The sequence below is a fragment of the Chrysemys picta genome, chromosome 1, assembly GCF_011386835.1.
Source record: "Chrysemys picta bellii isolate R12L10 chromosome 1, ASM1138683v2, whole genome shotgun sequence".
Taxonomy (NCBI): Eukaryota; Metazoa; Chordata; order Testudines; family Emydidae; genus Chrysemys; species Chrysemys picta.
In genome coordinates this window covers 15,923,775-15,937,345 of record NC_088791.1, presented here as the reverse complement: position 1 = coordinate 15,937,345, position 13,571 = coordinate 15,923,775, and the positions used below count along the sequence as shown (strand labels likewise).

General features: G+C 40.5%; 1 protein-coding gene across 4 annotated transcripts in view; it reads right to left on the bottom strand.

The window, feature by feature from the left end:
- Positions 1-621: 621 nt before the first annotated feature.
- DHTKD1 (dehydrogenase E1 and transketolase domain containing 1) overlaps positions 622-13,571 on the bottom strand; it is a 52,543-nt gene continuing 39,593 nt past the window's right edge. For all 4 annotated transcript variants that reach the window (XM_065599058.1, XM_065599013.1, XM_065599097.1 and 1 more), the window contains 6 exons: positions 10,605-10,711; positions 8,351-8,515; positions 7,400-7,482; positions 6,107-6,276; positions 5,165-5,250; positions 622-3,726 (listed from right to left, as the gene is read on the bottom strand). In XM_065599058.1, the coding sequence (XP_065455130.1) occupies positions 3,625-3,726; positions 5,165-5,250; positions 6,107-6,276; positions 7,400-7,482; positions 8,351-8,515; positions 10,605-10,711 (713 nt within the window). In that variant the 3' untranslated portion in view covers positions 622-3,624. The remainder of the gene's footprint in view (positions 3,727-5,164; positions 5,251-6,106; positions 6,277-7,399; positions 7,483-8,350; positions 8,516-10,604; positions 10,712-13,571) is intronic.

Sequence of the window (13,571 nt, the reverse complement as noted above, 5' to 3'; positions counted from 1 at the left end):
AGTTAAGGTGCAGATTATGGCTTTTCTGTGCTATAATGAATCCTTGTAGATTCTCTTCTTCAAACTTTGCTGCCATAATAAGCACAACCAGACTTGCTTTCTTTCAACAGGGACCAAGAATTTTTCAGCACTAGCCTGTGGCTGGTGGAGTTTCTAGACCTACCTCAACTTCCTGCTGTTTAGATTTCTGCTACAAAATTAAGGAAATATAATACAAATCCCCCCTGCCCCAGTCATTTCCTGCTTGGAAATACAAACTCAGCTATTACTCCTCCTACTTTAATGGATATAAGAGCAAAAGTGCTAAACTACCATTGAATTTTAACAGGATGTGGGAGCTTAACCCTAGGCTTCTTTTAAAAAAAAAGAAAAACCTAGCCTACATGCCGTGGGACAATACCAGGGTTTGCAAACTCTTTTTGCTGTGGCCACATAACACTCATTTCTCCACTGTCATTCTGACTGCAGCTCCTAAGGGCCATAGCCACACTTAATGGGGGATGATAGGGCAGGTAGAGGAGAGCTTGAAAATCCCACAAAACTTAGCCACAGTAGAAAGGAAGAAAAGGGTTAAACACTTTAACTATAAAAAGCATAAATAATTAGGGCAGAACTATAACGTGACAAAGAACAAATGGGCTCAAGTTTAATTCAAAGACAGGATTCCAGCAAATGCAAATGGGCACAATAGGACAAAATATACATATAAATTGAAAACCAATTTGGGAGGGGGAAAAGGGGTTGTATTCCAGTCTCTCCGCTCATTTTGATGTCTATTTTGTCAAACACTGAGCTTTTCAAGGCAGAGAGAGTTGTCTTTATGTGTTTGTAGAGTACTAACATGTAACAGTGCCTACACAGGTTTAAACACAACTATCAACCTACATCACAGCTCTAAAGCTTCAGTAACTACTGCTACCATATGAAATCAAACAGGGATAGAAAATAAGAGCATAACCTCTTCATTCCACTGAAATGGACAGAACTAAGATTTCTGGGAGGAAAGTGTAGGAAGATGGTCAATAAACAGAGACTGTTCCCCCCAGGAGACGTGCAGGGACTTTGGCATAGCTCTGGGTTTAGACTTCATGCATGCAACTGTCTGCAAGTTTGTTATTGACAAGACATCACTGTCAACTTGGTAGAGGAAGGAGATTATGTAGAGCCCGCTTGGGGGAGGGGGGAAGGACAGGTGAGTAAGAGCTATACTGATGCAGTTATTAAATAGAGGAGAGCAAAGAAAGCAGGGGAGTAAGGGGTAATGTACCACAGGGCTGAACTCTGAAGTGCCCCTCTTCAAATAGGGTTTGCTGGAGTGAAGGCAGTAGGTTAGTACACACACTGCATTTGGTCCCAGCTGTGGACAATGAGTAGATGCCAGCAGACTACATAGCACTAGAGACTCACTGGTCCAGCTATGACTTCCAAGAAAAAACAGGAGCTCATTTACTAAGATAGGCTCTGGAGAACTTTAGGCATAACAGATAGAATGTAAAGAACACTAGATGTGGCTACTTACACTGACTGTATTATAAACTAGCGAAAGTTTGAGATGCATTACTGTATGCAGCATACCTAAAGACGACTGGAAAGGCCAATGCTATTGTTGCTATTAACCTCAGGAAAATGCAACACAAATGTTCCACAAGTACTCCCCCCAGGAAGACAAAGCATCACATAAGCTCCTGCTGCGCTCTGTCAGCCAAAGTAACACGTTAAGCAACTGTTGACAAAGGTACAGTCCGGACACAATTCCAGCATACTATTCCCTGCCTTGCTACAGACTCCCTCTGGGGAGTTAGGCAGGGTCACTTAACTTCTATGAAATGGAAGAAAAACCTGCCTCACACAGAAGTGTTCTGAAAATTAGTTTGTGATGCTTGTTTAAGATAAAAGCAATTTAATTATGTTAGTGCCCACCAGCGTAAGGGCTCTACAATCTAGTCCACTGAACAGAAAAAAAAAAGTTTCAGTGAAAACAAAAGTTTAAAATCTAAAGCCCTGCTTAGAGCGGTTAACCTCTCCCCCCATGTATATCTTAGCCCTACAGAGTACCGTCCAAGGGCTTGGGTGGCAAGTATACAATCGAGGACCATCCCACTACCCACATGAAAAGGGTGAGATCCATGTGCAGTTTGGGGGGATTATGATCTGGTCCAACAGCTCTTATGTTTGTGTGCACTTTATACTTAGTAGATATGATGTCACTGATTGAAGATTTCTCTCCATGTCCTAGGAGCTCCCTTTTACAGAGAATTTCTACTGAAAAATACATTTTACATAAGTTAGTGACAGCTGGGAAAAAAACACGTTAAAATGAACTTCTTATGCAACTCTCAACTTGTGTCACGGTACTGAAGAGCTCAACAAAATATTGCTATAGCATTATTTATGTGACACTTTTCTAAGTGCCAGCCAAAAAAGCCAAAGGTCATCATTTAACCTTTACATTAAAAAAAGAACTGCTGTATTCAATGTTCCAAATGCTAGATATCAAATAATCCTATTACACAGCATGTATTTCTGCCATTCAAATCTTTCTCAAAAAGCCAAGACAAGAGTTAAACTAATGAACTGCAGCAACATTCTTGTCCACTAAGACCAGACAGCTGCACCTTAGAGATGTGTTATCTCAGATTGCAATAGTTACAGAATTCAGCACAGAAAAGGCTTGGAAATGGAAATCTAGGGTGAAAAATTAGTATTGTATTACAGTAATATATGCACTAAATGATGTCTGATGTTTCATATTCAAGAGTGTTGGGATATGAGCAACAGAAATGAACAAGGTAAACAGCCATTTTGATACATCACATCTCAGAAAGCAATGGCTAATTCTTTAAAAATGGGTGAGTGAATTTTTTGTTGAAGAAAGGTGCTGGTTTTCAGGGTCCTAGAGGCTAGAGCTCTCCGTTTATCCTCAGAATAAACACAACACAGGCAGCCAGTACCGCCATCTTCCTGTACACTGCCCAGCCATTGTGCCTCAACCCTGACAAAGAGGCATTGCTCAGGGGTGAGAAGATAGTTGTGTCCATAGCTCATTCAATTCTCTGCTGAAATTGTCAATCAGGGAACCCCACGTGTAGTGGTATTTTCCCCCACCCCTGCCCACTCAGAGAGGAAGGGACTGAGACCCCATCAAACCTGGTTCTCAAAGGCCAATGCAAAACACTTTATTGTTATAGAAATGCCATAGTTGAAGGCATTACTCAATTCTTAAACATCCACTGAGGTTTAAAAAAATCTAAATTTAAAGTCAAGGGAAAACTGTTCCCACAAATGAACAATACCAAAGAACTATGGATTTGAACTGCTATGTGGGATAATGCTTTATAAATGAAACATTTGATTTCCCAGTTAACTGACTCATCTCACTGCAGATCTGTTTTTATATAATGAAAAAAAAAAATACAAAAAAGGACAGTGAGAATTATCCTCTGCATAATACACACAGGCAGAGATCATTATGGGTTTTGTTGCATCCGTACATTTAAAGAACTGTCCGCTCTTTCCAGAACAGTTGCTCATTTGTTCTTCCTTTTTAGGATGAAAAGGCCAAGGGGTTTTCCTTGTACGGCATCTACAAATATTATAAGAAACTGGTTTCCAAGTAGAAAGGTCTTAGACAAAAGTTTTGGCAAGGAGGTCTTCCTGTTGCTGCTGGTGTAGTGTTCCAATGCCCACCGCTGGGGCTGGTAAGGGAGGTCTACTCACAAGATGGAGCTGCAATTAAAGTTCAAGAAGGGGGGGGGGGGGAAAGAGAGTGATTAGACTGATGTCTGATTAAGATTTATTTTACTCGTTTAACTAACATGATTTCTATGCCATTATCACCATGGCACTTGAGTGCCTCAAAATAAACGAAACACAAACATTGGATCCTCGAGTCCCACATATACATGATTCAGAAAGCTCAAAAAGTATCTGCTTCACCCTAACTCAACAATGGGATGACTGCCTGAGTAAACTATGCCCCCAAGACCAAAATATTAAAGGTGACAGTCCACCCAAAGGAGATTTCACAGTGGAGGACCCTGAAAAGTTCAGTTCCAAGAATGAAAGCAGAAGTGCCTCAACAGATCTTAACCACCCCGCTCACTCCATCCCCTCCTTCCATCACTTGCTCTCACCCCCACCCTCACTCACTTTCACCAGGCTGGGCGAGGATGTGGGCTCTGGCCTGGGGCTGTGAGGTTCGGAGTGTGGGAGAGGGCTCTGGTCTGGGGCAGGGGGTTGGGGATGCAGAAGGGAGTGCAGGGAGCAGACTCTGGGAGGAAGTTTGGGTGCGGGAGAGGGTTCAGGGGCTGGGGCAGGGAGGGGGAGCGGGCTCCAGCCAGGTGGCACTTACCTCAGGCGGCTCCCAGTCAGTGGCGCAGTGGGGCTAAGGCAGGCTCCCAGCCTACCCTGACCCCGCTCCTGGAAGTGGCTGGCATGTCCCTGCAGCCCGTGGGGGGAGTAGTTACTTTCACCCCTGGCCCTGCTGGACTTTTAGCTGCCTAAAATCTCTGTTTGGCTTCAGTAGCCTCCTGGAGATAGAGCCAGGAGACTCATGGCGAAACCGGGAGGGTTGGCAACCCCATGGAGGGGTGGGCACAACCTCATCTGGCCATTCTATATGGGTTTAGGCATGCTTTTTATTGGATCAGGCTCCGAAGGCAAGACAGATGGGGGAACACCTCGTTTGTGCATCCCGCTTGGGCACTGAGCTGCTGGGCGATGTCAGGAGTTAGGCACCTGTGCACAGGCCCAGCAGGGCCTCAGGGACTGCAGAGGTGGAAACTTAGGGGGTCTACATGGCTAGGTAGCAGCTGCGCAGCAGTTTTGTGAATGCCAGTGGTACCTAAATGTTGGACTTAGGCACCTAAAGTGAAGACCTATGCCCTTACTACTTGGGACCTGTTTATCTTGTCTATTTATATCGTAAACTCTTTGGGGCAGGGTTTCTCACTGTAGAGCACCTCACACAACAGGGCCCCAATTCTGGCTGTGACCACTAGATACTACTCTTACATATATAATAGCTTAAGTTGGACTATTACACTTATATGAGGGTTTTTACATTTATGAACATTAAACTAAATCACTACTAATTCCTGGTAGCAAAATATATATAGTATCTAAAGACTCAAACATAAATTTAAAAGATTACTGTAAACCTTACCTTACATGCCAACTGCTTCTCAAACCTTGGTGACACAAAGGCCCAGGGACCCATGTTCTGTGGCTCCTCCTGACTCCAAATAAAATCTGTAGGAAAGATAAGAGGCCATGTGTTTGTATATTCCATATACACCAATTGATCTTCCCACTGAATCCAGAAACAGGTATTAATGCTCTAAGCTAGTTCTCTTAGCTGTATATTCCCATTCCATCTACAATGGTCCTGCTATGACAGCAAAGGCACCACCTTTCAGTCTGAGGATTACTAGACTGGACTGACTGTTACCACACAGTGCTGTCGCCAAGGGTGAAAATAAATGTGGATGAAAATTCATATTTTAAGAACAAATTATTCTTCTCATTTTTTTTTGTTCCTCTACCTTCCATTACAGAGAACACTTCCTCACTTCCATGTGCTTTGTAGGATCTCCCTCAAGGCCAAGGGATCCAACAGTGGTGATCAATAGGAAAAATATCAATTAACTGATCTGCAATATTTGTTTAAATGCGTGTATTGTAAAATTAAGCCATTGTATCAATAAGCTGTTTAGGGCAAGGATTGTCTCTTAGTCTGTTTGTACAGGGCCTAGCACAATGGGAACCCAACCTCAATTGGGCTCCCAAGTTCTATTGCATTACTAACAAGATGTAAATTTACCACGGCCATCTGCTGGATAGATTCAGAACTGCTTATCTGCATCATAGGTTCCATGCTAGTATATTCCCCTATGGTGCAAGTGATAAGGACTTGTGTTTCTAAAGCAGCATATCTGAAGTTGTATTGGGGGGCAGGACAGACAACAAAATCAAACCAAGTCTAGACCTTTTAATCCTAAAAGGAAAGAACAATGTGGAGCAGCAACAAGTGGAGTTCCTAGATGGCCATGGATTTGTTTCAATACTTTAAAAGAGGTTAAATGCAAAGTATAACAATCTGCCTGACCTTTGGCATTTTTATACTTGTTCATCTCTTGCTGTAGAGCTTCCAGGGGGAAAGGACACAGTTCTTCTAGTCTGACAATAGCAGTGTTGTGCTTCTTCTCTCCTAGTGCCTCTCTCTGTTTCACCAAAGCATAGTAATGCTTGCCAGAACACAGCACCACTCGGCTGACGCTAAAAGGCAGAAAAATTGAGGTGTTTTCAAGGACAGCATTTTAAAAGAGACCCTACACAGCCACTTGTTATACATTAAATCCTAAACCTTTAGCCTTTTCTAAAAGCCCAACCCAACAACACTGGATAAGGCCAAAGTGCTGACTATCAGATCAAAAGAAAGAAAAGAGGGCAGAAGAGGAAGGATGGTCCAGTTATTAAGTTCCTAGTCTTGGATTAACTCCCTGCTCCGCCCCAGACGTGGGCAAGTCACTTAGTCTCTATGTACCTCTGTTTCCCCATCTGTTAAATGTGGATAGTAGTACTTCCCTAACTTACAGGGTGTTGAGGATAAATACATTAAAAATCTGAGTCATTCAGATTCTACAGGGATAGTAGCCAAATAAGTACCATAGATAGAAGCTTATCCAAACAGGGCTCTTTTTCCCTTCTGTAGGTAGGAATATAGAGACACAACACATACTTTTGAAATATAGTTCTCTGCTCCAGACATGGTTCTCATCTCTACAGACTCCTCACTTCAGCATGTTAAGTGGTCAGAGACCAATATAACAAAAAAAAATTCTCATAAAGAATAGCAGCAGAGTGGGGGATTAATTTGTTTATGAATGAGCAGCACTGGTCAGTGTCACGCACACTATAGGCAGAAGCAAGATAAACCACCAAACTCAAGCTCTCTGAATGCACCTGAGCTCAGGCCTCAATGATTATATCCTACCCATTCCTGCTGTTTCATTCCTGTCAGTTGTACTGAAGTTTCCGGTGGTGTAAGATATGCCCACCAACTATGCAGACATCACAATTCCTAAAGATTAGATCAGTCTCCTTTATGTACAGTGCAAAACCTTCAGGCCTAATTTGGCTCTCCTTTATAGGGGTGTAAATCCGGGCTAACTAATGAAATCAGTGGAGTACGTTTTACAGAGGTGACAAGAGAATGAAAGGACCTATAATTCTACCTTAGCTCTGATCCTGTTTATTTTTTCTTCATAAAAATTATCAGAAATGAATTTTCAAGGGGAAAGAAAAAAACAAACAAAACAAAAAAAAACACTTGTTTTACAGCCAATTATGCCTACATGCTGTTTGGAACTGTGAGTATTAGAAACAAGAATCAAGTTACCTGTTAGGATCCACTGACAAATCACCAATTACAGGCTTGAATGTTGTCCCTGGGGCCATTTCTTGAAAATCTGACACCGCCCCCTAAAGAGGGGAAAAAGTAGGATATTTAACTTGTGGTTTTCAAATCTAAAAATCAATGTGTTGTATAAGGATTAAAATATGATCCCAAAGAACCCCCCCCCCAAACACACACACAAGTCTTGTACTACTTGTTATTGATCAGAAAAGTTTGTCAGTTGTTTAAGGGGGTTCTGAGTTTCTTGGCATAATATTCATTATTAACAATGGCTACAATCAAACTGATTAACAGCTGATGCCAAGGGATTAAAGAGACATTGTCAAATAAATTTTAGCCCACAGATTTAGACTAAAATTTTACTGAAGCTATTATGAAGAGTTATCCAGTATTCCCCCCCCCCCTTTTTCTTTTTTAATTTCCAGGATTTTCTCCCACCCTCTTGAAAGGGCAAAGGGTGGAAGAATTAAAAAAACAAAACAAAAAAACCCCCCACCCCCCCCCACCCTTTGGGAACACTATGAATGCCAAAACATAACAGGGACATTTTGCTAATGCACGAGAACTGGGAAGTGAAACTCACCAATGTAGTCTCAATATTTAAGATGAGTGAAATGGAAAAAGCAAACGTAAGTGGAGAATGTGAAATTAGATACCATTTTAACTAAAATCCTTTTGAAAACCACTGTAGTGTCAACATGGTAAAAAAACCTGTGTGGACACACTTATATCAGTGTAAAATTGTTATATTGGCTTAACTTGCACTGGCAAAGTTTACAGGTGCAAACTAAACCAATATAAGCCATGTTTAAATAGATTTAAGAAGGCCAATGCACAAAGTTTGAACCAGTTTAAACTGGTATAACACTGTGTTTTAGTAGGTCTTAGAGGGTTAAACTAAAAGTAACCCTAGCAGAGAGTGTTTCTACTTACTGGAAATCTGAGTAGCATTTTGGGAGAAGCAACAATTAAAGGTTTCCGGAAGTTTCGGATCATCTGCCTACGGAGCAAATGGAAATACTGCGCTGGAGTGGTTGGATGCACAACTGACATGTTCACATTGTCACCATCAACTCCTTCTTCTGCACTGTCACACATCTATGAAAGAACAAAATAATCCCTCACCAAGAAGCAAGCTGTCAACCAAACATGCTTGATACAGTACAAATGACTGAGGTACAATCACTGGTGTTTGTACAGGGAACAGATATACACTCCAATATGTGCTGAAGGTCTCAACTTACAGGAAAAGGCAATAAACAAATAAAGAAGTCACTCTAATTCTTTTATAGAACATTGCTAACATCTCAACTAAACTACAAAAGCTTTAACTGTGGTGTAACCAGGACCCTGGATTCTATTGCTTTTTTTTTTTAAAGTGTAAACGGGCTCTTAACTTCTGTATTTGATCCCAGATCCCCACACACACTGCAATCACCTAGTGAGTTTGTAAAGAACTTAAGGAGTTACACAAAGATGTGTTATAGCCTTTACAAATAAAATATTTATAATGCAACTTTTTTTAAGATAGCAACAATGGCAAAATGATAATATGCAATTATGAAGTGCTTTCCAATAGAGGATCCCAATGTCCCTTTGCAAATATTAGTGAATTCAGCCTTAAAACGCATCTACATGGCAGGTAAATATTGTTCCCATTGAAGGTCAGTTTCCTGATTGGTTAAATGGCTCACCTAAGATCACACATGAAAAGTTTGTTTCAGAGCCTAGAATAGAACTGCAGTCTCCAGACTTGCACCTTAAGCACATGATCACCCTTTCTCCCAATCCATGCCATTTCTTTTTCATAGCAACCACCTTGGTTATATGATCCTGCAGAGACCTAACATCAACGCCAAGCCTTTAATTCAAGGTGGATGAAAATCCATGATCTTAAAAAAAAAAAAATACATTTTTTCTTTTTAAAAATAAACCGATTTAAAATTAAAATTGAACTGATGACAACCTACATTAAAGGCTTAAAAACTTACTATAATCTATTAAAATAATTTAAAATGGAATAAAAAAATATTCAAGCAGTGCATGTTTACTGCCAAAGTTTTAAAGACTCTGCCTATTGCACCTGAAGTGCTAAACTAGCTTTTGACAACATTAGCCTTTTCTTCTGGTGCAAAGATAATGTGTTCTTTATTTCATTTGACTAGTTCAGTTCAATTCAATGACTAGTTCATCCAAAGTCGAAAAATCAATTGGGAGTTGAAAAGAACTTTGTTTTCATCTACCAATTTATGAATAAAAACTAGGTTCAAGAGGATAAGATCTATAGTTCTAAAATCTGGAAGGACATGACCACCAGAAACAAGCAGTTCAGTACAAATAATTCCTTTTAAAAAATAAAACCGAATTCAAAAAGTGTTCTGAATTCACGTTTCAATAAAAACTCATTTTTCATAAAATGTACTGATACACAAGGAGAGTTTTCATTAAAGAAAACTAATTTTACATGCTGTTTTTATACATTTAACTCAATTCCAATTTTCATCCAAATGCAGCTTGACACAAGTCACAAGTAAAAAAATTAGGGACAGGATGGGTGAGGTAATTTCTTTTATTAGATCAATTTCTGTTGGTGAGACACAAGCTTAGAAAAAGAGCTCTGTGTAAGCTTGAAAATTTGTCTGTTTCACCAACAAAAGCTGGTCCAATAAAAGATATTACCACACACATCTCTACTATGCTGGGACCAACACAACTACAACAACACTGCAAAAAAGTAAAATACAATAATCTAATAAATAAGAAAAGCATTTTCTATTACAATAAAATATTTTCTAATATAATAATGTAAAAAATTAAGAATCTGAATAAATGTAGGTTAATCTATATAATTAGATAAATAAATGTGTATAAATATAGTGCATCAAAAAAGAAGGATCCAATTTTGCGCAAAGGCTGTATTTAGTTGCAAATCAACATGTTTTAATGGTTACCAATCAATGAGAATCAACCTCTCTTTGGAAAATAAAAAGGGCAAATGTAAAACAAGATTAAAATCAATGATTTATATCAAGGCTTCCTGCTTGCTGATTTAAATCAATCTACATTGCTTAATTTGACTGGCAAGTGCTACAGGCATGTAGAACTTTTAATAGAACAGCCTTCCTGAAGCATCTGACATTGACATGCATTGATAGAGGGTATGACACAGGCAGGTGTGTCCAGGTACCTGTAAGAAACGTTCCATTCGGCAGGAAGAGTGTTCAGGACCTGCACCATCATAGCCGTGGGGAAGAAGAATGACTATCCCGCTCTGCAGTAGCCACTTAGCTTCACCTAAAAAAGCAGGATCCGGGAGGAGGAGAGAAAAGAGTTACACAGAGTATAAGTCAACATTATACCGACAGTCACTTGGTAAGTCTATGCAAATCCTATCTCAAAGGTTTACGCACACAAAATATCTAACAAGAGGTTGTCTTTAATTAAACAAAGCTATGCAACTTCCTGTGGGAGTTTAGTGGTCAGTTTGAAATTCTGACACAGTACAACTTTGATTATCTGAAAGTCTCTGAGGATACTGAAGCCTTTGTGTAAATCAGAGATGCTGGCTTCTGAGGAGGATTCTAGGTCTGCAGTACTGACGCTAATTCCCTCTGTTTCAATTATAAATCCTAAATTTTGTTTTAAAAAATTGCACCAAAAAGTTACAGTAGACTCCTCTGAATTGGACAGTGTCATCCTGATTAGACAGGTGTTCAATTAAAAGTCTCTTAAAAATATCCAAGAACATTTAAAGTTCAACAAAACATACTGAATAAAAGTGATTCACTGCATGCCATCTTTTTAAATATTTATTTGGAGACAGACTTCTACATCAAAATACCAGCACTGAGAATTTTATACCTATTTAACCTCTGGTAAGTCATTTCTTAATCAGTTGCCACTGTTGAAATGTGTCCATCCGAAGCAGAGTGTATGCTAATACTGTCCTGCTTAAGGATCATTTCCTATTCTCAAAAAGAACAGGAGTACTTGTGGCACCTAAGAGACTAACATTTATTTGGGCATAAGCTTTCGTAGGCTAAAACCCACTTCAGATGCATGCAGTGGAAAATACAGTAGGAAGATCTCACACACACAAAATGAAAAAATGGGTGTTGCCATACCAACTATAATGAGACTAATCAATTAAGGTGGGCTATTAGCAGGAGAAAAAAAAACTTTTGTAATTGATTAGTCTTGTTATACTTAGTATGGCAACACCCATATTCATTCTCGCTCTCTCTCTCTCTCTCTATACACACACACACACCCCCTTCCTACTGTATTTTTCACTGCATGCATCCGATGAAGTGGGTTTTAGCCCACGAAAGCTTATGCCCAAATAAATTTGTTAGTCTCCAGTGCCACAAGTACTCCTCGTTCTTTTTGCTGATACAGACACGCACGGCTACCACTCTGATTCCTGTTCTCAGTTTGCCAGTTTCCTGGGAACTAGGTCAATAAAGTGCCATCTCAGATTAAGTCTAGTGTGGTGCTGGAACAACAATTTACAACTCAGACAATTCCTTCTTTCAAACAGAAACTGAAGTCTGTGATAGATATAGATAAACTGGACACACACACACACACACACACACACACACACACACACACTCTATACATATCTGTCTGGTTGTAAATTCCATTTGTAATGGTAACAGTCATTGCGTAGCCATTTGTAGCAGAAATTTGACACATTGTGGAGGGTTTAGGTTTGGAAACCTGTGCCAGAGCATTCATGGACCATCAACAATGAAGGACTCTCCCCTACTTCAACAATGGGGTTTCTGCCAGCAGAGCCTTTAACCTTGAATGGGCTCTTTCTTCACAGAAACCGGTCAGGTCAGAGAAGGGAGGGTGGGGTGGATACCCCCCAGTACACAGCTGAGGGAATTGCAGTTTCTCTGCTTGACTACCTGACCCAGAGGTGGCAGGGATGGTTAAAAAGGCAGCTTGCTTTCTAAGCCAACAAAGCCCTTCCCTCACCAGAAACAAAAGACCCAGAAGGAGTGGAGGCAGGATGAACTTTGCCTCCCCTAAGGACTTGTATCCGACCCAGACACTCACAACAGGAGGCAAAAATCAGACTAAGGAGGATTGTGTTCAGGAGTTGGTGGTTTTCCCCCATAAACCTATAATTCTTGTGCTCTTCAAAAGTGCGTGCTTGTAAGGAACCCTTTGCTAAGCCTATATTTCCTTGCTTTACTGCCACATCATCCCTGAACGTGGTAACTAGCAACCAGAGCTCGCACAGCCAGGTGGTCTTTGAGGGGCACTCGGTCCAAGCAGCTTGGGGGCTCAGGAAGGCCAAAGCACTAGTTCCAAAGTCTAGGTAGCAGGACTGTGGGGTCCTACAGCTCAAGAAGGATGTCAGACATGGGGTCTGTATAACCGTTTTATCCCTTCAGTGCCAACTGTCAGAGGCCCCACCATAGCAAGCCTGATACTCTCTTTGCCCCCAACACACTTGTCATAATATGTATCTAAAAGGTGTCATGTATGATATATGTAAACTGGTGCCATGGTGGTCCTGAAAATCATTGTATAAATCATGTAAGGGTTGTATACGAAAAGATGTGTGCTGGAAATAGGTTTTTAAAATGTGTTTGGGAGGCAGTGCATAACCCAGCCTGCCCTAGACAAAGGAATGTGTACCTACCTGTCTGACCGGCTTGGCTACAGGCACAGGACAATGAAACTACATTTATATATAAAGGCTAACAAAGTCATCAAGCTAACAAGCAGCATAGCCAAAGGTTTGGTGATCATGCCAGGGAACAGAATCTGCACCCCAGGAAGCCTTCTGGGCTCTTGAGCCCAGACAATGGATTTTGGGTAATATAAGGGGAGAGGGGAGGGGGGAAAAAAAAAACACCAGTTTAGTGATCCACCACCTAGGGGACATGGGAAACAGCACCTTCTGAGCCTGTGAAAGTTGGATCCCCAGACCAGGAAGGTTAGAGATGTCAGTAATTTTATGAAAGTGAGAAAACTGCTTAGGCAAAGATTGTAACTTACTAAAATTAAATTTTATCCCCTAGAAAGTACGTTTTGTTTTGATTGTAACCATACCTGTCTTTTTCTCTTGCTTAGTATCACTTAAACCTCTGTTCTTTGTTAATAAACTTATTTTTAATTTTACCATAAACCATCT